The sequence below is a fragment of the Natator depressus genome, chromosome 4, assembly GCF_965152275.1.
Source record: "Natator depressus isolate rNatDep1 chromosome 4, rNatDep2.hap1, whole genome shotgun sequence".
NCBI classification, from domain to species: domain Eukaryota; kingdom Metazoa; phylum Chordata; order Testudines; family Cheloniidae; genus Natator; species Natator depressus.
This window is the reverse complement of record NC_134237.1, coordinates 86,470,086-86,498,051: the sequence shown is the minus strand read 5'-3', so window position 1 is coordinate 86,498,051 and position 27,966 is coordinate 86,470,086. Positions and strand designations below refer to the sequence as shown.

General features: G+C 41.4%; 1 protein-coding gene across 3 annotated transcripts in view; it reads right to left on the bottom strand.

The window, feature by feature from the left end:
* Nucleotides 1-27,966, bottom strand: part of SGCZ (sarcoglycan zeta) — an 804,491-nt gene that overhangs the window by 337,603 nt on the left and 438,922 nt on the right. For all 3 annotated transcript variants that reach the window (XM_074951351.1, XM_074951353.1, XM_074951352.1), the window contains one exon: nt 26,466-26,660. In XM_074951351.1, coding sequence (XP_074807452.1) covers nt 26,466-26,660 — 195 coding nt within the window. The remainder of the gene's footprint in view (nt 1-26,465; nt 26,661-27,966) is intronic.

Here is a 27,966-nt window from a genome sequence, read left to right as displayed (position 1 = left end):
CAAGTATTCTAAATCAATCAAGACATACATATTTCACTGCAATACAACCACCTTAACTATGACTCCAAATAGTCTTTTAGTAGTAATTTTAAAATATAAATATTGTACAAACCCTTCTGAAGAAACCACATACACATACATGCACACCAGCCTCAAATGTAAGCCCCTATGCAGGCATTATTTATCTTAATGGTTAACGTAATAGGTTAACGTAATAGGTTATAATGATTAACTTAATAGGTTATAGAACGAGGAGTACTTGTGGCACCTTAGAAACTAACATTTATTTGAGCATAAGCTTTCGTGGACTAAAACCCACTTCATCGGATGCATGCAGTGGAAAATACAGTAGGAAGATATATATACACAGAGAACATTAAACAATGGGTGTTACCATACCAACTGTAACAAGACTAATTAATTAAGGTGGGCTATTATGAGGAGAATTTTTTTTTGTACAGATTAACACATCTACCACTCTGAAACCTGTCACCATTAATAGGTTATAAGTGTTTCCTTTTAAACTAAATATAAATTCTCAAAAAAACCCAGATATATTTTACTTATAATTTTATTGCCTCTTGATAAATAGATGAATGCTAATATTCCTCCCTTAACAGTAAAATTTAAAATAAAATATTTAGTGTAAAACTGTCTCTTGGCCTGCCCCGCCCATGAGAAATAGCAAGAAAGAAAGAAAGAAAGACAGACAGACAGACAGACTTTCCTGCTCCAGATGTCTGTATGGTCAGCTCAGCCCTTTAGTCTGAGCACAGAAGCACAAATAGGACTATGCATCAGCTGTACTTATTGCCCCCCATAAAGCAGCTGTGCAGGAAACAAGCAGAACACTAGCTCTGTTACTGCAATGTACAGGCCTACAGAGCCAGCATCAGGGGTGTAAGTCAGCCGCAAATTATTATCCCTTGAAAGCATGGTGGAAGCAGGAAAGCAATTACAGTTTTCAGAGCCACAATTCTTTCCCTGGGTTGCTCTTGAAATGGTGCTGTAATCACTTCTCTTTATTATTGACTCTGTCCTTCTAGAACATAGTAAGGGGCAATGTGTCACTACCCAAGCCAGCCTCTTAGGGTATGTCTACACAGCCCTCAGTGTCAAACCTCCAAGCACAGGTGAACAGACTTGGGTTAGCAGGGCTCATTCTACCACTCTAAAAACAGCTGTGTAGACAGTGTTTGAAATTGCAGCTTGGGCTGGAGCTCAGACTCTGAAGAATAGGGAGAGGTGTGGTCTGATTTTCTGTACCTCAGGGGAACACCCAGCACCCCCATGTTCATCCTTATAATAGGATTGTGTGGTATGATTGTGTGGTTAAGGACTATTTAGAAAAGCTGGACATGCACAAGTCCACGGCTCCAGATCTAATGCATCCGAGGGTGCTGAGGGAATTGGCTGATGTGATTGCAGAGCCATTGGCCATTATCTTTGAAAATTCATGGTGATCGGGGGAGGTCCCAGACTATTGAAAAAAGGCAAATAAAGTGCTCATCTTTAAAAAAGGGAAGAAGGAGAACCCAGGAAACTACACACCAGTCAGCCTCACCTCAGTTCCTGGAAAAATCATGGAGCAGCTCCTCAAGGAATCCACTTTGAAGCACTTGGAGGAGAGGAAGATAATCAGGAACAATCAACATGGATTCACCAAGGGCAAGTGATGCCTGACCAACCTGATTGCCGTCTATGATGAGATAACTGGCTCTGTGGATATGGGGAAAGCAGTGGTTGTGGTATATCTTGACTTTAGCAAAGCTTTTGATATGGTCTCCCACAGTATTTTTGCCAACAAGTTAAAGAAGTATGGATTGGATGAATGGACTGTAAGGTGGATAGAAAGCTGGCTAGACTGTCGGGCTCAACAGGTAGTGATCAATAGCCCAATGTCTAGCTGCCAGCCGGTATCAAGCAGAGTGCCACAGATCGGTCCTCGGGCCGGTTTTGTTCAACATCTCCATTAATGATCTTGATGATGGGATGGATTGCACCCTCAGCAAGTTTGCACTTGCCACTAACACTTGCACTTGACACTAAGCTGGGGGGAGAGGTACATACACTGGAGGGTAGGGATAGGGTCCAGAGGGAGCTAGACAAATTAGAGGATTGGGCCAAAAAAATCTGATGAGGTTGAACAAGGACAAGTGCAGAGTCCTGGACATAGGACGAAAGAATCCCATGCACCGCTACAGGTTGGGGACCAACTGGCTCAGCAGCAGTTCTGCAGAAAAGAACTTGGGGATTACATGGACGAGAAGCTGGATATGAGTCAACAATGTGCCCTTGTTGCCAAGAAGGCTAACGGCATATTGGGTTGCCTTAGTAGGAGCACTGCCAGCAGATCAAGGGAAGTGATTATTCTCCTCTATTCAGCAGTGGTGAGACCACATCTGGAGTATTGCATCCAGTTTTGGGCCCCCCACTACAGAAAGGATGTGGACAAATTAGAGAGAGTCCAGCAGAGGGCAATGAAAATGATCAGGGGGCGGGGGCACATGACTTACGAGGAGAGGGAACTGGGCTTGTTTAGTCTGCAGAAGAGAAGAGCAAAGTGAGGGGGGATTTGATAGCAGCCTTCAACTACCTGAAGGGGGGTTCCAAAGAGGATGGAGCTCAACTGTTGTCAGAGGTGGCAGAGACAGAACAAGGAGCAATGGTCTCAACTTGCAGCGAGAGAGGACTAGGCTGGCTATTAGGAAACACTATTTCACTAGGAGGCTGGTGAAGCACTGGAACGGGTTACCTAGGGAGGTGGTGGACTCTTCATCCTTAGCGGTTTTTAAGGCCTGGCTTGACAGAGCTCTGGCTGGGATGATTTAGTTGGTGTTGGTCCTGCTTTGAGCTGGGGGTTGGACTAGATGACCTCCTGAGGTCTCTTCCAATCCTAATCTTCTATGATTCTACATCAATTTCTTTGTTAAATTGACAAACTCATACAAGCTTGCAGTGTCCAGCGGGCATAACTGGACACTGCAAGACAGAGGTTGCTAGGGTTGTGTCCGGGACCGGAGATATTGGCTAGTGTCATTTGGTTGTACAATCCAAGGACAGCTTACATGCCAGAGGCTGTGCGTAAACAGTACAGGAGTGGGGGTTCTCACAGCAGAGCAGGGTAAGGCTGGCTCCCAGAATCAAGAATTGGAGTGACCTAGCAGATCACCAGTCCAGATGACACCAGAGGGGAACATCTCAGGTGGGCTTCAGAGCCTGAGCTCCAGTCCGAGACAACTTCAAAATTCTGCGTACATACCTATTTTTAGAGTGCTACTGCAAGCCCCACTAACCCAAGTTGGTTGACCCAGGCCGGGGGTGGGGGGGACTTGCTGTCACTGGCTGTGTAGACATACTCCGAGAAACCAAACTCAAAATAAAACTGCTTGTGGAAATCTGCTGATGAAAAGTGTTATACAAGAGCCAGGAATTATTGTTAGTAGTAACAGTAAAAAACTTAATTGATCAAGCATAAAGCTGTGTGGCAATAAAATATGCATTTCTTTGGACTTGATTAAAAAAAACATTATGTGGGCAGTTTGTTGCTTTTAAGTGGCTTAGTTTTGCGAATAATGTCATAGGTGAGTAGAGTATCTTGTTTCTTTAATGAAGTTTTTTTGGTTCTGGAATACTTTATCAGTATTGTTCTAGTACGTATTACATACAAAAACAATTTGTCCACTTGGACTAGAGAAAATGAGGAACAATTAAAAAGACAATACTGTGCAACATAAAAAAAATACACATTTCATTATTATGAATGTCACTGAAAAAAGATCCGATTTATTTTCTCTAACGAAAATAATTGTGTTTAACTAGAGGGCAAAGAAAAAAGGAAATTTGCACTACAGAGTTTCTGAGGGATAATGCACTCTTGGGTGTTTTATTAGCATGAAGAATTCTGAAGTCACAGAACTAGCCCGTAACACATTGCCAACCACAATGAAACAATGAAAGTTACTTTTTCTTTCTTTCTTCACTTCACAAGTGAGATACATTAGATTGGATTTTTTTCAGGAAGAATTGGCCAACTTTACAATCTGAGGTTTTTGACTTGTGTAATCATGTTGGCTTGTGCTCTGTGATGCTTCAGCAATTTCTATGTTGTCTCAGGGAGTGTCATTCATATTCTGGTTTTGTTGGTTTAATCATAGATTTCAAGGTCAGAAGGTTTACTTGTTTTTACTTTTTATAGTCTCTAGCTGTCTAGAAACATACAACCTTCAAGCATCCACAGCAAATGCCATCAACTGCCAGACCCATGGGATAAAATGGAGCTTTAGTCAGATGTTCCATGAAGTCCATAGAAACATTTCATAGAATCATAGAATATCAGGGTTGGAAGGGACCCCAGAAGGTCATCTAGTCCAACCCCCTGCTCGAAGCAGGACCAATTCCCAGTTAAATCATCCCAGCCAGGGCTTTGTCAAGCCTGACCTTAAAAACCTCTAAGGAAGGAGATTCTACCACCTCCCTAGGTAACGCATTCCAGTGTTTCACCACCCTCTTAGTGAAAAAGTTTTTCCTAATATCCAATCTAAACCTCCCCCATTGCAACTTGAGACCATTACTCCTCGTTCTGTCATCTGCTACCATTGAGAACAGTCTAGAGCCATCCTCTTTGGAACCCCCTTTCAGGTAGTTGAAAGCAGCTATCAAATCCCCCCTCATTCTTCTCTTCTGCAGACTAAAGTTTTCATTCATATATGTGATGAAAGAGTTCTTATTGCCATTTTAATCCTGTTTAAAATGTTTGGTGGTTTCATCACATTCCTGGTGAGATGAAGGCAGCTGGGTGACTAAGGGAGTTCACCAAAAGAGAAAGGCAGAGAGGCAGAGTCTCCCCATCTGCCCATCCCTGCTTAACTTGCAGGCAATCTGAGGAAGGATCTGCAATGGGAAGTAAACAGCCTGTCACCAGAACCACTACTAGCTCTTTCTCTGCTTGCACCTGTTTGGCTCTTGGCCAGGGAGGCATACTGACCCTGGAGACTTCAATCCAAATCCTGGTCTTGACTTCCGGGAAATATAGTTTGCATGTCCTTGCTGAAGAAAACCAGGCAGGAGAAATCGCTCAGAGTGACAGGTATCCGTTGGTGGAATCATTCAGGAAGCCCGGAAGAGAACTGGAAGGAGGACATGGCTCATCTGCATAGAATCCACTAGCAGGAGGGCTTCATCGTCAGAATGCACATGGAGACATCCAAGATGGAGGATGCTAGTTAATCACAGATGACTACAATGGCACCAGAGGAGTAAGGAGACTGGCTGCTGGTCCCCCATCCATAGAAGTCAAGAACTAGTATGCAATACTGGAAACAGGAGGAGAGGAGCAGATCCCAATGACTGAGGAGAAGACAACCATCCCCAAGGCTGGGATACTCACAGCCACTGCACCCACAAGGACAAGGCACAGTGTGGTAATGGCTGGAGATTCCCTTTTGAGGTGGATGGCAGCATCCATCTGCCTACCCCACATAATGTCCCAGGAGGTGTGCTCCCCAATTGGATGTGAGGGACCGGGGAGTAGGCAGTTTGGCCTAGCAGTCACAGTTGGGCTCAGATCTGCTTACTAGGGATGGTAGTCAGTGGGCAGGAGTTGGAAAATCGCAAGAGCCAGAGTCAGGCTGGGGTCATAGACTGGAGACCAGAGGTAGTATGAGGCTGGAACCCAGTAACAAAAGTCAGAGTCAGGCTGGAAACTGGAGATCAGGCAAAGTCTCACATTGCAGCAGGCCAAAGTCTGTGTGGCCTTCCAATAGCAGTGTGAGCCTATCAGCTGTCCCAGGCTCTGCAGTTCCAGGTTCTAGTCCCTGGGTCCTTGCAGTGGAGCCCATAATCTGAGACATTATGGAAAGGTTGCTAAGGCTTATCTGTTCTACTGCCACATGCTGCTCATCCACATGGGCACTAATAATATTGCCAGGCATGACCCTAAGAAGATCAGAGGGACTACAGTGCTCTGGGAGAAGACATGAGGGAGTCAAGAATACAGGTTGTGTTCTTGTCCATCCTCCCTCTTGAGGATAATGTCCCAATCAGGGACACATGCATCCTGAGTATGAATGCATGGCTGTGCAGATGGCATTAACAGGAGGGCTTTGGTTTCCTTGACCATAGGATGCTGTTCAGGGAAGGAGGACTGCTGGGAACAGATGGGGTCCACCTGATCAAAGAGAGGAAGTCTCTCTTTGCACATTGTGATGTTTTCAGGGTACCCAGGACTGTGACACACTTTGTTACCCCCTGCATCCTGTGAGAGGGAGGCTTTCTTGTGGTAGCTGGATATCAGGTTCCTACCACCACCAGCCTTTCAGCCACACCTCTTGGCTATGCCAGCCCTAACGTTTGCCTTGCATGTTAATAATAGGTGCACCCGACTCCTCAAGTCCCTTAGAATCATTCCCTCATTATATCCATCCCCTGGCACTGGCTACTCACAGAAATTCCAGATCCCCTGCACCCAAAGGTGCAGTGTACCCCAATTTACCAGTTTTATTTTAAACCACACAGCACTTGTGAGCACCTATGATAAAACAAAAGTAGGTTTATTTAAGAAAGAATAAAGATTTAACTACAAATGAGAGAGAGTGTGATAGAAGCAAATAATTACAACACAAAATCATAAAATGCAAACATGGTTTACACTTACCAACAGTTACCTTTCCTTTACAGTAGGCTCCCTTCCCCAAGAATTTAATCTGTTGCAGAGCTGTCTGGTTTCACAAAAAGCAGGATCTAAACTTTCATAAAAGTCCCATGATCTTTTAGGTGTTTCCTCAGTGAATGGATCAAGAGTGCCTCCCCTACCCTTTGTTATTCTGAAACAAAATTTTGTCTCTATTCATAGCCAGAACAATCTCCTGCCTGCTATAATGTTCCTTTCCAATTCCAAGTGGTTTACTTGGACTGTTTTGGGATGTGGCCGGGGTAGACGACAGAATCTTGCTTTACCTCACCAGCTGACTATGGAGGGGTGACAACTCCTTGTTTGGGAATGGGTCATCACCGAGGCACAAGACCCCCAGTGAATATGTTTTACTCAAAGTCCATAAAATATCCTTTCAATGTTAATATATTGTTCCTTAAATCTTACCCATGCATCCATATCATAATGCTTGTGTGTGACAAGTTATTCTTTACAGATAAATATCCTGTAAGATGTGTTTGGTGCAGTGAGTTTGTCAGGTTTGAAGTGAGAGTTCTTTGCAAAGAATAGGAGACCCTTAACAGAGAACTATATGTTGGGGAGGAAATGGGAAATTACAATCGGGTCAGAGAAGCAGCAAGAAGCGTAACAGTGGTGGAATCTACTCAACATCTGAGATGTGTCTACACAAATGCAAGGAGTATGGAGAAAAATATGGGACAAACTGGAAGTATTAGCCCATAAGCTAAATTATGACTCAATTGTCATCCCAGAGGGATAAATCTCATGACCGGAATATTGGTACACAGGGGCATAGACATGGACTTCCTCTCTGCCCAGTGGGTGTTCGACCACCCTCGTCCCTGGCCACGCCCCATCCTGCCTCTTCCTGCCCCTGCACCACCCTCGCCCACACCCATTCCACCCCCTTCTCCCAAGTCCCTGCCCCTTCCCCTTTCTCCACCTCCTCCCTCTCCCTCCTGGAAAGTCCTAAGCAGCATTCAAAAGTTGTGTCAATAAAGTTTTACAAAGCACGTCTTAAATTCATTCCATGGACTGCTAATCACATTTAAGCTATATTCTCAGACACTTGCTAAATTATTCACCAATTTTCCAGATACTTCAATTCTGTAGTGCAAAGTAAAAATAGAACTAATTACCTCCTTAGACGCTTGTGATCATGGTTCCCACTGAAGTTAAACAGAGCTGCACGTATATTTCTGAAGTTAATCTAAAGGCAGAAAAATGAGAGCTTCCATTTTGGTTTTAGATTTCTATGTCACCAAACAAGAATAATGTACACAGAGATACATAGATGAGACTTTCTGGGACACAGTAGAATGGTCCCACCCCCATCTGACAGCCTCTGTGCTGTTGAGGAGGATGAAAACCTCCGGGAAGGAGAACATCCAACTGGAGCAGATGTAAATGATCCCATAGTTGGGACCCTCCTCCCAGATGATGTTGTGGTATCCTCTCACACTGAGGATACTTCTCCAGGGGAGGGAACTCCAGTTATGAGGAAGAGACCGGTATTAGTAATGGACAATTCGATCATTAGAAACATAGATAGCTAGGTTTGCGATGATCGGGAGAACTGCATGGTGACTTGCCTGCCTGGTGCAAAGGTTGCGGATCTCTTGAGACATCTAGATATTCTTATGTGTAGTGCAGGGGAGGAGCCTGTGGTCGTGGTACATGTAGGTACCAATGACATGGGGAAGGATAGGAGAGAGGTCCTGGATGCCAAATGTAGGCTGCTAGGTAAGAGACTGAAGTCCAGGACCTCCACGGTAGCATTCTCTGAAATGCTTCCAGTTCCACGCACAGGGCCAGTTAGACAAGCAGAACTGCAGGGTCTCAATGCGTGGATGAGACGATAGTGTACAGAGGAGGGGTTTAGATTTATTAGGAACTGGGGAAGCTTTTGGGAGAGGGGCAGCCTATAAAGGAAGGATGGGCTCCACCTAAACCAAAATAGAAGCAGATTGCTGGCACTTAAAATTAAAAGGGTTGTAGAACAGTTTTTAAACTAAGGGCTGGGGGAAAGCAGACAGGTGCGGAGGAGCATGTGGTTCGGATATCCCTTAGGGGAGGATCTATAAATGGAGATTCCCTATGTCCTAATAAGGAGAAGAGGATGGAAAATGATAAAATACAGGGAGGATCTGATGAGAAACAGTCAAATGAAAAAAAGTCCAATTCGATTACATCATGCAATAGAGGACAGCCAAAAAATGAAAAGTTTTTAAAATGCTTATATACCAATACTAGAAGTCTAAATAATAAGATGGGTGAACTAGAGTGCCTAGTATTAAATGAGGATATTGATATAATAGGCATCACAGAAACCTGGTGGAATGAGAATAATCAATGGGACACAGTAATACCAGGGTACAAGATATATTGGAAGGACAGAACAGGTCGTGCTGGTGGAAGAGTGGCATGATATGTAAAAAAAAACGTAGAATCAAATGAAGTAAAAATCTTAAATGAACTAAATTGTACTATGGAATCTCTATGGATAGTAATTCCATGCTTGAAAAATAAGAATATAGCAATAGGGCTATATTACTGACCACCTGACCAGGATGGTGTCAGTGACTCTGAAATGGTCAAGGAGATTAGGGAGGCTATTAAAATAAAAAACTCAATAAATAATGAGGGATTTCAACTATCCCCATATTGACTGGGTACATATAACCTCAGGAAGGGATGCTGAGATAAAGTTTCTTGACACCTTAAAAGACTGCTTCTTGGAGCAGCTAGTCCTGGAACGCACGAGAGGAGAGGCAATTCTTGATTTAGTCCTAAGTGGAGAACAGGATCAGGTTGAAGAAGTGAATATAGCTGAACCGCGTGGTAACAGTGACCATAATATAAATTTAACATCCCTGTGGCGGGGAAAACTCCACAGTGGCCCAACACTGTCGCATTTAATTTCAGAAAGGGGAACTACAAAAAATGAGGTGGTTAGTGAAACAGAAATTAAAAGGTACAGTACCAAAAGTAAAATCCCTGCAAGCTGTGTGGAAACTTTTTAAAGACACCATAATAGAGGCTCAACTTAAATGTATACTCCAATTAAAAAAAAAAAAAAACATAGTAAGAAAACCAAAAAAGGGGCACCGTGGTTAAACCACAAAGTAAAAGAAGCAGTGAGAAACAAAAAAGGCATCCTTTAAAAGTGGAAGATAAATCCTAATGAGGAAAATAGAAAAGAGCATAAACTCTTGCAAATGAAGTGTAAAAATAGAATTAGACCAAAAAAATCTGAACAGCTAGCCAAAGACTCCAAAAGTAATAGCAATTTTTAAAAAAAATATATCAGAAGCAGAAAGCCTGCTAAACAACTAGTGGGGACACTGGATGATCAAGATGCTAAAAGATGATAAGGCCATTGCGGAGAAACTAAATGAATTCTTTGAATCCGTCTTCACTGTTGAGGATGTGAGGGAGATTCCCAAACCTAAGCCATTCTTTTTGGGTGACAGATCTGAGGAACTGTCCCAAATTGAGGTGTCATTAAAGGAGGTTTTGGAACAAATTGATAAACACTAATAGGTCTCCAGGACCTGATGGTATTCACCCAAGAGTTCTGAAGGAACTCAAATGTGAAATTGCAGGACTATTAACTATCATCTGTAACCTATCATTTAAATCAGCTTCTGTACCAAATGACTGGAGGATAGCTAATGTGACACCAATTTTTAAAAAGGGCTCCAGAGGTGACCCTGGCAACTACAGACCCGTAAGCCTCACTTCAGTACTTGGCAAATTGGTTGAAACTATCTTAAAGAACAAAATTGTCAGACACATAGATGAACATAATTTTTTGGGAAACAGTCAACGTGGTTTTTGTAAAGAGATATCATGCCTCACCAATCTACTAGAATTCCTTGAGGGGGTCAACAAGCATGTGGACAAAGGAGACCCAGTGGATATAATGTATTTAGATTCTCAGAAAGCCTTTGACAAGGTCCCTCACCAAAGGCTCTTAAGCAAAATAAGCAGTCATGGGATAAGAGGGAAGACTCTCTCTCATGGATTGGTAACTGGTTAAAAGATAGGAAACAAAGCATAGGAATAAATGGTCAGTTTTCAGAATGGAGAGAAGTAAATAGTGGTGTGCCCCAGGGATCTGTACTGGGCCCAGTCCTTTTTAACATATTCATATATGATCTGGAAAAAGGTGTAAACAGTGAGGTCACAAAATTTGCAGACGATACAAAACTACTCAAGATAGTTAAGTCCCCGGCAGACTGAGAAGAGCTACAAAAGGATCTCACAAAACTGCGCGACGGGGCAACAAAATGGCAGCTGAACTTTAATGTTGATAAATGCAAAGTAATGTACATTGGAAAACATAATCCTAACTATACATATACAATGATGGGATCTAAATTAGCTGTTACCACTCAAGAAAGATCTTGGAGTCATTGTGGATAGTTCTCTGAAATCATCCACTCAATGTTCAGCGGCAGTCAAAAAAGCGAACAGAATGTTGGGAATCATCAAGAATGGGATAGATAATATGACAGAAAATATCATATTGCCTCTATATAAATCCATGGTATGCCCACACCTTGAATACCACATGCAGATGTGGTTGCCCCATCTCAAAAAAGATATATTGGCATTGGAAAAGGTTCAGAAAAGGGCTACAAAAATGATTAGGGGTATAGAACAGCTTCAGTATGAGGAGAGATTAATAAGACTGGGACTTTTCAGCTTGGAAAAGAGGCGACTAAGAGGGGATATGATAGAGGGCTATAAAATCATGAGTGGTATTGAGAAAGTAAATAAGGAAGTGTTATTTACTCCTTCTCATAATACAAGAACAAGGGGCCACCAAATTAAATTACTAGGTAGCAGGTTTAAAACAAGTACAAGAAAGTATTTTTTCACGCAACGCACAGTCAACCTCTGGAACTCCTTGCCAGAGGGTGTTGTGAAGGCCAATACCATAAGGGGGTTCAAAAGGGAGCTAGATAGATTCATGGAGGATAGGTCCATCAATGGTTATTAGCCAGGATGGGCAGAAATGGTGTCCCTAGCCTCTGTTTGCCAGAAGCTGGGATTGGGTAACAGGGCATGGATCACTTTATGATAACCTGTCTGTTCACTCCCTTTGGGGCACCTGCCATTGGCCATTGTTAGAGGACAGGATACTGGGCTTGATGGACTTTTGGTCCAACCCAGTATGGCCGTTCTTATGAGTATGGAACAGATTACCGGTGGCACCCACTATCTGCTGTCAGAGTGGTAGACTAAAGGAGGTGGTATGGATCCCTCAACATAGGGTTGTTCTATAGCAGTACTGGCATTTGATAGAGTAGATCCAAGGCTGCTCTAACATAGGTGGACTGGTAATGACCCCACCAGGGGCCAGAGTACCCTCCATGCTTCCAACAGATTGTATGCCAGGCAAGGTTTAGTGTAGTATAAACTTTAACAGTGACAACCTACAGGATATAATGCATTCCTACCATTAAACAATGCAGTACTATGTATAACTAAATTGGTTTTAATTTCCCTCACATCCAAGCGGAAGGGAGGAAGGAGAACAAGGTGTAAGGACTTTGTTTGAGATTTCAGCAAGCACACAGGACAATATTCTTCCAATAGATGCAAAATGACCGAACAAATCCAGAAATGAGCAATTTTATCTTTCCTCTGTGCAGAGGCAATTTGCAATAATCAAAATCCATAGAGAATTTAGAGCTCAGGAGTGACATACAGATTTTAAGACTATAAAGTGCATTTACACATCTTGAAACAATCCTATGCAATAAATGATGTAACTAGCTATGATTCAACAACTTGATGATACATCAAGTCAAAGAAATTCATGTAATTTACCAAGATACATTGTTGAAAGGATTATTGTTCTATGTTATTTACTTATTTTTAATCCATTTTCTTTTTTTTCCCCCCTTTGTTTAGGATTTAGTCTTCCAAACTATTTTCTTGAGTCTAAATAGTCACCACTGTTGGGACATCAAGCTTTGTATATGTGCATAAGGAACCATTTACAATCTAAAAGAGACAGAGATGAAAGTAAGCCGATATGGCGTACTGGCAAGAGCCGGTATGCCATGCTGGACCAGACCGGCTTCCCCAGGCTGGTGATTTAAAGAGCCCAGGGCTCGCTGCAGCAGCCGGAGCCCCAGGCCCTTTAAAGCACTGCCCAAGCCCCACTGCTGGAGCACCGGGGTAGCGGTGGCAGGGCTCCGTTGATTTAAAGGGCGTGGAGCTCCGCTGTGGTAGTGGTGGCCAGAGCCTCAGGCCCTTTAAATCACCCCGAGCCCCTGCAGCTGGTAGATCCGGGGGTGATTTAAAGGCCCTGGGGCTCCCAGCCACAGCCAAAGCTTTGGGGTCTTTAAATCCTCATTTTGAGGCCACGCCTCTTCTGGTTGAGGCCATGCCCCCGCTCAGGAATCCAGCTTACCGGTAAGTCCTTTAAGTTACTTTCACCCCTGAAAAGAGAGCACGTGTTGGTAAGTGAATGAGCTATGAAACTTATGCTTTTTGAGTGGATAAAAGTACACTCTTTAGTAAAAGTACAGTCACCAATAGAGAAGTACTTCTTTCATAAGGAATAGAGACTTTGTCTGCAACCATCTACATTATTTTTGCGTAGCGGTCAGCACACCCCCAGTAAACTTTGAAAATTATGAATGATTCGGACTGATTAGCTGGCATTTAACATCTGCATATTGGAAACGTTTTATGTTTCTATTAAGTAATGCCAATATTCCTCCTAAACTGTTTAATCATGTTCCTTTTTTAGGATCATTTAGAAATGAGTTGAGATAACACAGATTGAGATGCTGTCTATCACCCAGACAAGCCATCAGAATTGATGATACAGAGATTACTGGATCAAAATACAAAATAAATAGATCTGGGTGGTCAAAACAATCTGTTACATCTGAAGCAGAGATGCTCCCTTTAATACTGTGATACATGTGGAGAAAAACAAGACACTATTACATATTTTTGCAAGAAAATTAATTAATTACTTATGCATTGGTAATTCAGAGGTGATTTGCTACCATAGTCAAACTTTTGATTAAAGCACTGAACACAATTGCTTATAGTTCTGTACCAGTAAAATTAACTGAAGTCTGATACTTTGAAGAAATGATGAGGGATTTCCCTAATGCTGAACGGTAAACTCAGCACCAAATGTGGATCCAGTTCCAGCCACTGAGAAACTGAAAAAAGCATTTGGTGCTTTTCAAAAATTTGTGTGATGCATTCTATTTAGAAACAACTCCTTTTATGCAATATTTTTCTACCTCTCTCTCCCCATTATTTACTACTAAAAATAGCCATCAGGCTCTAGTCAGAATCAAGGCGCATTGTACTGACCACTGTATAAATCATACAGGAATGTAGCTTCTGCCCCAAAGAGCTTACAATCTAAATTTACATGAGTAGAACGCCTTTGCTTCTATCAAATATTCGTTCCTCAGTTGTAATGTCACAAGTGGACGATTGAAACTTCTGGCAGTGTAGACTCTTGATTGGGATTATATTGCAAGCCGTTAACTCATTGGTAAATTGAATGAACCTATCAGAAACCTGAAAAGAGCATTTTGTGATGAAAAGTTCTTTTCACTTTTGTAGGCCTCTGCACTTTCTGGCATAAACTCCCGTACATCATAACAAAGACTGCACTCATGTTTTCTAACTCAAAGGAAAACAAAGTAACAGGAATCTCACAGAAAATCTTGTTCTTGTGAGACTTCCAGTAAAATTTTGTAGAATTAGAACTGTTTGGATTATTAATGTAGGCATCCAGCTTTTAGATGTATATCTAAATCAAACCTCTGAAGCATCTCCCAGCACTAGACTGCAGGTCAAATATTAGCTTGGATTGTTCCTTGAACAGAGAAGCAGAACCAACAAATGCAGAGAATTTTGTTCTCTTTAGCCTCACATGAAGACGTTTTTTCATACAGAATTCTTTTGGCAAGTTCCGTATTACTCAAGACAAGTAGGCAACCTGATCTTTGAACTGCAAAGGAGTGAATCCCATGGGCCCAATTTGTCTCCAGATGGTATTTAGTTGAGAGCTAGAGGGTACTTTCATAGGATAATGCATATATTTTGAAACCACAAAGCTAACTAGTTGTTGCCTTATACTCAGAATAATTGTTGGTTGCTATAAATGACTGATAGAATCATAGAATATCACGGTTGGAAGGGACCTCAGGAGGTCATCTAGTCCAACCCCCTGCTCAAAGCAGGACCAATCCCCAATTAAATCATCCCAGCCAGGGCTTCGTCAAGCCTGACCTTAAAAACTTCTAAGGAAGGAGATTCCACCACCTCCCTAGGTAACGCATTCCAGTGTTTCACCACCCTCCTAGTGAAAAAAGTTTTTCCCTAATATCCAACCTAAACCTCCCCCACTGCAACTTGAGACCATTACTCCTTGTCCTGTCATCTTCTACCACTGAGAATAGTCTAGAACCATCCTCTTTGAAACCACCTCTCAGGTAGCTGAAAGCAGCTATCAAATCCCCCCTCAATCTTCTCTTCTGCAGACTAAACAATCCCAGTTCCCTCAGCCTCTCCTCATAAGTCATGTGTTCCAGACCCCTAATCATTTTTGTTGCCCTTCGCTGGACTCTCTCCAATTTATCCACATCCTTCTTGTAGTGCGGGGCCCAAAACTGGACACAGTACTCCAGATGAGGCCTCACCAATGTCGAATAGAGGGGAACGATCACGTCCCTCGATCTGCTCGCTATGCCCCTACTTATACATCCCAAAATGCCATTGGCCTTCTTGGCAACAAGGGCACACTGTTGACTCATATCCAGGTTCTCGTCCACTGTCACCCCTAGGTCCTTTTCCGCAGAACTACTGCCTAGCCTGTCGGTCCCTAGTCTGTAGCGGTGCATTGGGTTCTTCCGTCCTAAGTGCAGGACCCTGAACTTATCCTTGTTGAACCTCATCAGATTTCTTTTGACCCAATCCTCCAATTTATCTAGGTCCCTCTGTATCCTATCCCTGCCCTCCAGCGTATCTACCACTCCTCCTAGTTTAGTATCATCCGCAAATTTGCTGAGAGTGCAATCCACACCATCCTCCAGATCATTTATGAAGATATTGAACAAAACCGGGCCCAGGACCAACCCTTGGGGCACTCCACTTGATACCGTCTGCCAACTAGACATGGAACCATTGATCACTACCCGTTGAGCCCGACAATCTACCCAACTTTCTACCCACCTTATAGTGCATTCATCCAGCCCATTCTACTTAACTTGCTGGCAAGAATACTGTGGGAGACCGTGTCAAAAGCTTTGCTAAAGTCAAGGAACAATACATCCACTGCTTTCCCTTCATCCACAGAACCAGTAATCTCATCATAGAAGGCGATTAGATTAGTCAGGCATGACCTTCCCTTGGTGAATCCATGCTGACTGTTCCTGATCACTTTTCTCTCGTATAAGAGAGAATTTCCCTCTAGTATTGAGTATTATTTTTGACATACAAACATCCACAGATGTGTTGAAGTGTAGGGACAGGATGCTAATGCAAGTGTCTGAGTGAAACACTTGAGGATAGTATTATTGCAAAAGTTAAGTGCATCTGAATTATTATGCATGCTGCTCATTTAAACCTATGCCTGGCTGGCATGCATGTCCTAGGGCAAGCATCTGATCAACTGGTAAACTGGCGTCATGCTGTTCAAATAGATGGACCTAAGTCTTGGCAGCCAAACAAGCAGTGTATGTTCAGTTGTGAATATGAAGGAAAGAATCCCAGGCAGGAAAATCAAAAAAGTCATTTATCCTCATTTTATGCTTGGAACTAGGTTTATGTTCAATTAAAAATAGCTTTCATTGCTGCACAAAGTTTTACTTGGCCTGTTTGAATCATGAAAATGCTGAACAGGGCTGCAGAGGGATTTTTAATGAAGTCTGATTTAGCGCCTATTTTAATCATTTGGTGGGGATTGACTCTACACATCCCTGTTTTCACACCTTATATACTACTGCAATAATATTTGCAGGAAATATGGTTTGAGAAGTATCATATGAAAGCTAACATGTTGATTATTAATATCATTGTAAAGTGCGTTGTTAATATATGAGAAGTTATTAATTCCCTCTGTATTATATTACGAGAACATGATTAAGACCAGACAGCCTAATCTAGGTAAAGGTGATAAACAGGTCTGTTTTAGACAACGGATTATGGGTTTACCTCAATTTATATATTAGCAGTAAAGAAAGACATGAAGCTAATCCGGCAAGGGTTATCCTGATAGGAACTCGATAAACAGAATTAACATGGCTCCTGCACCCCAGGGACACACAGGAGAGTGAATCTGCAGTAGTCCTTCCTAACTTGTAAGAAAAAAGCATCCCTTTAGGAATATGAAGGGAGAGAGCCTCCGTCTTTATCCCTCACTTTAGGAGACAACGAAACCAAGTGATTAGATCTCTGTTGGGTCATGGCCAGGTTGGCCAGCAAAAGACTGGAAAGACCACCGAGGGAAAGAAACCATTTTGAACAAAAGACTGTATCTTGCTATATTAAATTTTAAATTATTAGATGTATATTTTCCACTTTTATTTGCTTGTAATCTTTGTCTCTTTTACTAAATATCAGTTAATCCATGCTCTATATTTCATTAACTTGTTTGGTTTTCATTATAAATCCGTGCTGTGTAAATTCAGTAAAAAGTGTGTGCTTCTAGAAAGCTGACATGTTGAAGTGTTTTACTGTTTCTATAAAGGCAGTGAACCTAAAACTTCCTCTGTGAGGGTCCAGGAACAAGGCTGGATTTGGGGGGAAATTTGAGGCTAGAATGGTACTAAAGCTCAACCTGCAAGAGGTAAGCAGGTGGGGCAAAGCCAGGGTGAGGCTTGTGGACTGATGGGGTCAGAGCTCTGGACAAAAGCTGCAGAACCACAAGACACTCAGGGTTATTAGACAAACAGTAACCTAATACCTTACTGGCCAGGAATCCCCAAAAATCTGAGTCCATTTACATTGCAATGGCTAAAACAGTCTTAATTGCTTGGCTGGCTTGGTAACGTATCCAGCATTTCTGGAGGATTCTGCACGCTAACAGCATCCATGATACTTTGTCAAACCACCACCCATAAAAAAACCAAAACATACAGCTTCACATTTATTTACACTTCAAGTTGTGCAACTCCATAATGATGGAGGGGCTGAAAGTAATATTATGTACGTTTGAAGATAACATGGCAGAAGTTGGTAAACATTAAACATCTCTTCACAAATGATGGTATCTTTTGTTCCTGCTATTGGCATGACTACCTGCAATGAATAAGAATTAAAGCTCCACCATGCAAGCAAACAGTGCAAAGCAGTCAGAACCATAGAATATCAGGGTTGGAAGGACCTCAGGAGGTCATCTAGTCCAACCCCCAGTCAAAAATTGCCAATGTTTTATTGTAAATTGCAAATGACTGCAGAGATGGGAATGGGATATCTAGGAATTAGATTATGGGGGGAACTATTGGTAAAATAGACAAAGCCTTTTACTTCTTGATCTCCGGTTGGAATTGAGGCCAGACTAGAAGTGCATAGGCAAACATCATCCCCCACAGGAGCTAGTTGATGGACAATGCGAAACCATTTGGTGGTTACACAACTGGCAACGAGGGCTGAGCAGGAAACAGAGCTTGGATTTCCCTCACAGAATTCCTAGTGGGTAGCCAAGGGGAGCGCACACTAGAATCCATTAAATTGTGACAAGTTTAGAGCAAAAAATATTACTAAAGATGATGGGATCCATAACTTCTCTAGGTCGGCTACAATGTTAACATTTCTGAAATGTACAGACTCTCTAAGAAGAGCACACTGTACTAAAATACAGGTCCTCTTAGGGTTTGACGGTCATCACTTGAAGATGTTACACAACCATCAAGACAGCAACAGGGAATGAAGGGCAATTTCAGTATTAAAATGGAAAAGCTAAGTCTCAATGTTATGAGAGATCTGCTATAAAGATATGAACATGTAAAAATAGGTTAAATGTTTTTCACCATCACCAAAATTTAAAATACATATGTACTACATAATTCAAATCAGAAAATAGCTACAGGACGGTATCCAGATAATATATTCATAAAATATAGCAGTATACATACCATATATATATATTTTAAAGAGTATTCCCACCTTTCTGTGAATGCCTTTAGTTGATTATCATACACATTGTGAAGAGAGTGGTCACTTCGGATGGGCTATTACCAGCAAGACAGTGAGTTTGTCTGTGGGGGGGCGGAGGGTGAGAAAACCTGGATTTGTGCTGGAAATGGCCCAACTTGATGATCACTTTAGATAAGCTATTACCAGCAGGAGAGTGGGGTGGGAGGAGGTATTGTTTCATGGTGTCTGTGTATATAATGTTTTCTGCAATTTCCACAGTATGCATCCGATGAAGTGAGCTGTAGCTCACGAAAGCTCATGCTCAAATAAATTGGTCAGTCTCTAAGGTGCCACAAGTACTCCTTTTCTTTTTGCGAATACAGACTAACACGGCTGTTACTCTGAAACCTGTCATAGGAAGGACCCTTTACTTTCGTCAGCTTGTCTCCAGCTTTGTCCAGCTTGTCTCCAGCTTTGTCTCTATCTGAGACTTTTTATAGCTCTTCTTTCATTTGCTTATAGGCCTTTCCTGGAAAGATCTAAGCTTCAACTTAGCATGACAGCCACCATCTCGGCCAACACAAAGAATTGAAGTGAGGACCTCCGGAGCTAAAAGCACAAGTTTCTACAGCTTTAGCTAAAGAGATGTTCAACATAGAACTATAACAGATTTACATGGACACACACGCGGTTACATTAGTCTCTTAAAAATGGGTGATGACTGGTTAATTCAAAGCCAACATTGCTGTATTTCTGATCCAGCAATTGTCACTATGTGTTGGTCACTCACTATCTTCTAAAAAAGTGATTGTAAAGAAACTCAGAGGCAGATAACATCATAATTTAAACTACTCTGAAAAGTTCAAAGTTGTTTAACTAGGCAAAGAAAGGGATTAATTTCTGCTTTTAACAAATCATAGATTACAAGTTACATGAAATAGTGTATACATTGTACCTAAACACCATGAGTATGTAAGTTAACTCAGCTATATGTTCTAGTTTGGTCATCAGATCTCCAAGTCAATTCCTCAATTCTCATTGCTCTCAATAGACATGTAATTTTTAGATCTTAAGCTTAAGTCAACATAAATAAACCATGTCCCATTCTTAATTTAACATCATAGCTACTTCTGCTATGCACATTAAAGTCTAGCCAGCATGGATTTTACCACTACCACTGTTTATTTTTTAACCTTGAAAATCATCCAGCGAATTGTGGTTATATTGATGCACAGGCATATTTTCCATAAATATTAACAAAAATTATATGCACACACTACCTTGGTAATTTTAAAGATGCTTTAAAAAGAATGAAGTCAATCAAAATCAAGTGAGAGAGCACTTCAACCTGGATACGCAACAGACTTAAAAGTGGCCATTCTTCAACAAAAAAACTTCAAAAACACACTCAATGAGAAACTGCAGAACTGGAACTAATTTGCAAACTTGACACCATCAAATTAGGCCTGAATAAAGACTGGGAGTGGCTGGGTCACTACAAAAAAATAATTTTGCCTCCGTTGATACTCACACCTTCTTGTCAACTGTTAGGAATGGGTTACATCCAGCCTAATTGAATTGGCTTCATTAGCACTGGCCCCCCACTTGGTTAGGCAACTCCCATCTTTTCATGTGCTGTATATTTATACCTGCCTACTTTTTTCACTCCATGCATCTGATGAAGTGGGTTATAACCCATGAAAGCTTATGCCCAAATAAATGTGTTAGTCTTTAAGGTGCCACAAGGACTCCTCGTTGTTTTTGCTGATACAAACTAACACGACTACCCCTGAAACCAGTGAAATCCTAATATGCTAGATAATTTAAATAGACAAGATTGGAGCTAATCGTGCTGAGCTGAAATGTCAGAACATATAGTTTATCTGAAAAATGTAGTCTTATTTTTCTCATGAATGCCAATGAATAGAATAGATTTTTTTCAGATTTACAGATTAGAATTTTCTCAACAATTTTTTGGGAGGATTTTCTGTCACCAACATCACAGCGTTTGATACAAAGGGATTTCCTGTGTGGGTTTAACTGCGGAGAGTTCAACCAGATCCTTTACTGATAGGAACCCATTCCCTGTCAAGCTCTTATACATGGACAAGTGCAATAGTAAGATTTATGATATTTCTTATATTATGTATTATCACTGCATTTGAAATACAACAATGACTAGCACACTGTTAATAAAAATATTTGCAAACTATAATTTATACAATTTTGAGTAAGAACATTCATGCAGAATTAGAATATCATAAACCAGTCAAGATTTATATCTATAAACCCTGTTTTCTGTAACAGGCTAACCAGATGATAGGTCATGAATATATATGTTTGGAGTGAGAAACTATTCAGTCCCAAAATAGAATATTTCACCAAAGAAAGCTATTACACATTCCACCATGTGAAGAATAAAGGTTAATAATCCAGTGTCAACAATGATATACTATATACAAATGTTGGTACAAATGATACACTAATGGAACCACCCTAAAATAAAATGATCCTTCCAGTCTTCCTTGGTACAGAATTTTTGACAATAGCATACACACTCAGCTTGTTCAAATAAGAAATGTTAACAGATATGAGTTTGCATTTCTGGGACAGAAACTGCAATAATGAAAGTGAAATACAATGCTGATAGATCAGTAATGTTACCTGTACAAATTGCACATTATTTTCTGCTTTTTAATGTCATGGGGTGATTTTTTCCTTCTTATGCTATTAACAATTGCTTACTTGAATACAAGAGTAAGGACTGGTGAAAAATATAAAATTATTTTTACTCTTAACAGGAGGATTAGAGATTATATTTAGTTGACATATGTGAATTAATCTAATTGGATTTGTAATATTTCAGGACTGTTAAAAATCCACATTAAATGATTTTTGAACTGCAATATCCAGCATTGTCATGAAGGACTGCATTTAGGTATAAAGTGTATTACACTTCAAACGTTATCTTAGTGAAATCATTAAGCTCCCGTTCATTTAATTATATTTGCCACATGCATACTGCTAAAACTACTAAACCAAAGGCTTCAATCTGCTAAATAGTAAGCAGAAGCACTGAAACAGATAGATTTGCACTGTGCACTAAATGTGAGATTTGATTCTATACTCCGTTACAAGTTATTCACTTTCCAATAAAGCTTCTACATGTTTTATTCCCAAAGAGTGAAGCTGAATGCAAAGTAAATTAAACAAGAGAAACTTTATTAAAGCCTGTGGACTTCTGCCTCCATGTGGCTGAGTTGTCCTTTAACCTAACTACCTGCATTCCCTGTTCATCCAGGGACACTTCAGTTCCACTGACCATGATATATCTTCCCTGTTTTAACAAACATTTTAATATAAAATTAAAAACAAATAATTGACACCCAGACTCCAGCTCCTGTCTCTTCTGCCAGAGGTCGTTAGCACACAGCTAAATTGGAGTTTCATCTTTACCGCAGACTCATGTGGTTGAACAGTCTTTGAGATAGTTTGGTCTTCTCAACAGATGAAGTACGTAGAAGCCCTGGAGCCAGGTCCTCCTGCGAGGATCTAGCCAATAGAGAAAAAACAGAAGGAGTAGGCTTATGAGTTGTGAGGAGCGTCCATCTCCAGGGTCAGCAGGTTGTTTGCTAACCTGCTATACTCTGTTGCCTGCTTTCACTGATTGTTGGCCATCTCCTCTCGGTGGATTCTCCATCCTTCTGGATGCAGCAGGCCTCCACTCAGTGGTGGGCAGATCATGTGGTAACAGAGTCTTTCTGCTGGTGGTTATCACATGACCAGCAGGCGTCACACCCTGCTATCAAGGAGCAGAGATGTGTATTCATTCCTGGCTGGTAAATCTACTCACAAGCCTGTCTAAGACAACGGTCAATGCCAAGGTGTGAGTCCTGTATTTTTTGCACGACATGCTTATGGAATGTGGTGGAGACAACCACCTTCCTGTCCTCAAAATATTCTATCCTGCACACTCAACTAATCTTTAATTTGAAAATACGGTTCTGCTCCTACCAGAAACTTGGCTTTTGTCTTCTGGCCACCCTGCTCTTATCACATTCTTTTGACTGCTTGCAATTGGGCTTTTCCATTGCCTCTTTGATTTCCATCAGCTTCAGTGTTGAAACCAGGAGACAGTGCAGCATGCTAATGGATTCAATGTCCGGACCCCGTTCCTCCAGCTCGCTGATACTGGGTACATATGTGTACAACATCTGATCTCCTTGGTAGTGTTGGAGATGCATCAACATATGCAAGAAGGGGCTTTGTCATGATTGTTTCTAGGGGTGTCTAAGCTTTTTGCACTATTATTGGCTACAGATGTACTGATGGAAACCCTCCACTCCAAAACCATAGCCAGAAGCTTTTTTTCTATTTTGTTCAGTCTCTGACAGGGGTCTGTTGGCATAAGTGACTGGCTGCTTCTGCAAAAGAGCTATACCCAATCCTTTCTCTGATGCATCACACTGGAGTGACAGTGTCTCTCCTGTCTTGTAGTACTTCAGGAGAGGGGCATCCATTATCCTTTGTTTCAGCATGTCAAATGCTTGCTGTTATAGACCTGCCCAGTCCCTCTCAACATCCTGCCTTATGAGAGAACAGAGACTTGTAAAGGACATAACATATGGTTCCTCTATTGCAGACAAATGTGGACAGAAAATGTATCATTCCTATAAAGTGCTGTACCCTTTCAGGAGTGCTGGAACAAATTGTATGAGGGGTGCTGAGAGCCATTGAACCAAACTGTAAATCCTGTATATGACGAAAACCACTTCAAGCCAGGGGGCGCGGTAGCACATTCAGCACTCCTAATTTCAGCACCTAGGTACCCCTTTCACATCTACTAGGAATGTGGAATGTCTCTGACTGCTTTCATTTTGATGGGATCGGCTCTCTGTCCCTGTGCTGTGAGCAGATGTTTAATGTATGTCACCTCATGTTGTTTGAGTCACATTTTATCTGCATTCAGTTTTATGTTCTTGTCCCTGCATCGCTGTAGAAAAGCTTGTCATTTCCTGTCATGGTCTCATTCAGCTTCTGTATCATGGCTTCTTTCACCTACAGTGAGGATATCATCTGCAATTGTTTTCACCCTAAGCAGTCCTTACAGCACTCGATGAGTCATCTCTGGAACACCTCTGGCACTGGGCTTATATTCATCAGCAGGCATAGCCATCTGTAGTGACCAAACAGTGCTGCACATGCTGACTCTTTAACCAGGCTTATGAGTCAAAACCCAGTCTTCACACCACAGACCATTCAGATTCTGGATCTGGAAAGTACTAGCAAGATTTCATCTATTGTGTGCAGTGGATATTTTCAATGCCGGTTTCAGTGGCTTTGGGTCTATGCAGATGAACAACATGCCTGATGACATCTTTACCACCACCAGGCTGCACTAGTCCCTACAGGTCCTCTAATGCCCCTGCTCTACACACTTTTGAACTCCTTGGCCCACTGGCCTACATAGTGTCATAAGACTTTCTTTGCACGCTTACTACCCAATCAGATCCATGGTTTGTATGGCTGTATGCTGTATTCCCAAGAGAGGTCTGGGGTGCTTACCATCCACCACCACAAACTTCAATTGGTACCATCTATTATTTCTCAGATTAGTTACTATGAGGTCACATTTTCCTTTGGGCTCCACTGTGTTCTCATTTTACAGTGTGACCGCTCTTTGTAATGGGTGTGTTCAAATCCAACTCACCCTAAGAAATCACTATGCAGGAGGCTTCACTATTCAGCTGTAATCATAAAAGGTGAGTCCCTATTAACATGGTTCTATGCATGGAGGATGGTACTATTCATCCCTTGTTGCTTTCTTTTCCTGACAGCTTGAACTGATATGCTCTCAGAGCCCAGGAGAGTCTCACGATGTTACCACCATTGTCTGATGTGCCACCCCACTCCTGTACAAATCTGACAGAATCTTTCCAAGACCTTACTCTGCTCTTGCACAAGATGGTTCAACCTTGCCACATTCCTTGTAATGCTGTCCTACCTTGGGGCACCTTCTCCTTTACCTGCTGTCTCACACAGTAAATACATTTCACTATGTTTATGGAAGCCAACTGCTTTCCTTTCCTGTTGTCTCCCCGACATGTAGTTCTGCGGATGCGATACACCTTCTATGGATTTCATCTTTCCTCTCAAGGCTTCCACTGCATGCCCCATGTCTAAGCATTTGTCTAATGTGAGATTGCCTTCCCAGAGCAGAAGGAGGGGATGATCCCAAGTGCCACAGACTATCCTGTCCCAAATTAGGGAGTTTGTTAAGGCTCCAACATTGCATGTAGGCAGCCAGTGTTTGTAAGGCAGTAACATGAAATCTATCCCCTCCCCTTTAGATTGTTCTCTAGTGAAAAGCCTGTGTCACTCCACAGTTTTGTCCTGCTTTGGGGAGCAATAGGTCCTCGGGGCTCCTAGGATTGCTGGGAGGCTTGAGGCACTGTGTGGTTCAGAGCAGTGCAGATCTCTCCTCCTTGTTCCCCAATAAGGTAAACTAATCGTTTTAATTTCCTGCTGTTGCTGTCCTCCTGCATGGCCAGGTCTGTGTACAGCTCAAACTCCTCCTTCCACCGGGCACATTACTGGACTATGTTTGTGTCTGCAAATTCCAGACCAAGTTACAGGACTCATTCTGCCAGCTGCTACACTTCAGAGAATTCCCTGATCAGATGTTACCACCAGATTTTATTTGTAAAGGAAAGAAGCTGAAACAGGTAAAAATGAACAAGTGGAACTTTATAAACCCTGTGGATTGCTGTGTCTATGTGGCTGAGTGGCTTCCAATCTAACTCCCCTCCCTGCCCATTCCCTTGGTTTCCCATCAATAGCAGTTCCTCCAGGGAACATGCCCCCTGGTACTCCAGTTCCCCTGATCATTTTATGCAAGGCATGGAAAAAAGTGTTTTGATATTTCATTTTTGTACAGCTGTAATTAAGGTATTTTAGTTTTCCAATATTTGAAATTCTAAATTAGGTAGTTCTGTGGTAGGCTGTAGTCCTGAAAGCCAAATACGTCCCAGGTACAAAAGTGTTTGTTTTGAATATTTCACCTGTATGGCCTTTTATGCCCTGGCCTCAGTATGGTACAATGTATCATGAAGACAAGCATACAAAGGAATTCTTATGCATTGTAAGAACATCTTTATAACTGATTTAAATATCCTTTAGCTGTATTTAACATCCCCTGAATTTGGCTTATCATCTGAAGAAGAACGTTGCATCATCTCAAGCAAAGTCTGTAAACACATTTAAAATATTATTTATATATACATAAGCAGAGTCAATAGATTTACAGAGATAAGGGAGTCACTAAGTCTTCCCACAGTAGAGTTATGATGTGTTGTGATCCATAAAAAAACCAGCAACCACCTTCACATATTTACATGGATAATAAAGCCAATTAGTAGTTAAAATGTCCATTCTCCAGATTCACATGATTGAAAACTGACAAATCCTTTTCCCTAATATCCAGTATCAATAAACAAACCAAAAAATTGTAACCTTCCATTTTAATTAAGCAATAAATCTGTAATGTGTATGTTGATAGTTTAGTAATGTGCAAGCATTAAAGAATACATGAATGTGCACTGAAAAAAGGACAAGCTATTAACATGAAGATCAAGAGATGTAAAATCATGGTGGTACTTACCACTGTGAAATTCATGACCTTCAAAATCCATATTGTCATTGCTAAGTTAACAATCATGGTAACCAACAGCAGAAGGACAAAGAAGTATAAGCACCTCTTTCGCCATCCATAAATTCCCACTGGATAAAGTTGCGGATTTTCAATCCTTGGCAGGCTGTTCTGCTGTGTTGCCAGTATATACTGTTCTCGTGTCATCTGCGCGGGGGGGACAAAAAAAAGTAAGAAATGAAAAATTGTCATTTGATAGATTTTATTCTACGAAGATTATCTGAATAGATTTCCAAAATCATCATATTACAGCCACTGAACTGTGTTAAAGAAAAAAAATTCATTGAGCCAAATTCAACCATACCAATTTGTTTGAGCTAGGCTTTTAGTACCCTTGGTATGATTTTTACCTATTTGCTGCTCCATGATATGAAGCATTCTTTTTCTTCTTATCATGGATTATAAAGTGACTAATAGAGGAACAGATGTGATTATAACTAAGTCAGGCTACAAGTTTCGATAGTATATGGAAAACTAAGAGAAAAAAAAATGTAGAAAAGAAAATAGACCATATGTGCTTGTCTCAAATACAGTTTTATTGGCTTCTTCATATATGAGTGGGTCACAGAAAGTCATTTCTGAAAGGTAAGTCATTCATATATTTAATATGAAAGGAGAAAAAATAGTGTCATACTTTGGTTTAGGACAAAATTTTACAAGTGAAATTCTCTGTTTTATCATGTATGCAGATGGTTAAATAATTCATCTTCTTACATATATTGTATCTCATAGAAAAGCATACATTATAACAGGGATCAGCAACCTTTGGCATGCAGCCTGTCAGGGAAAGCCGCTGGCGGGCCAGGACAGTTTACCAGCAGTGTCCGCAGGTTCGGCCGATCACAGCTCCCACTAGCTGCGGTTCACCGTTCCAGACCAATGGGGCTGCGGGAAGCAGCGACCAGCACATTCCTTGGCCTATGCCACTTCCGACAGCCACCACTGGTCTGGAATGCCGATCCCTGCATTATAAGAACATTAAGATTACAAAGTAAATCACTCAGTCAATAGGTGCAAACCTTTCCCAGGCAAACTTAAATCTTTCCCTTTGGGCATAAGAGGTACTATAGTGTTTAATTATTTGTTCACAATTTTTCTTCAGGACCCTTCCATCATTCAGTGCACAGGTTGGACAGTACACTGTGAATGAGGCAGCTCTCTTTTGTTTTAATCCTTACTGCCTAATTCATAGACACTTGCCACATTTCAGGACACAGTCCACACAGGGTTCCACTGTGCTTTCAGTTACCTAGGTGTGAATATAGATTTACTCCAAATTTACATCAGTGTAATTGCATAAAACTGCAGCACCCCTGTAATGTAAATAATGTAGAGGTGGTAGTTATGTTAACAGGAGGAGCCCTCCCATTGACATAATGCTGTCTACACTGGGGGTTAGGTTGGTATAACTGCATCGCCGGGGTGTGGATTTTTCAACCCCCTGAGTGACCTA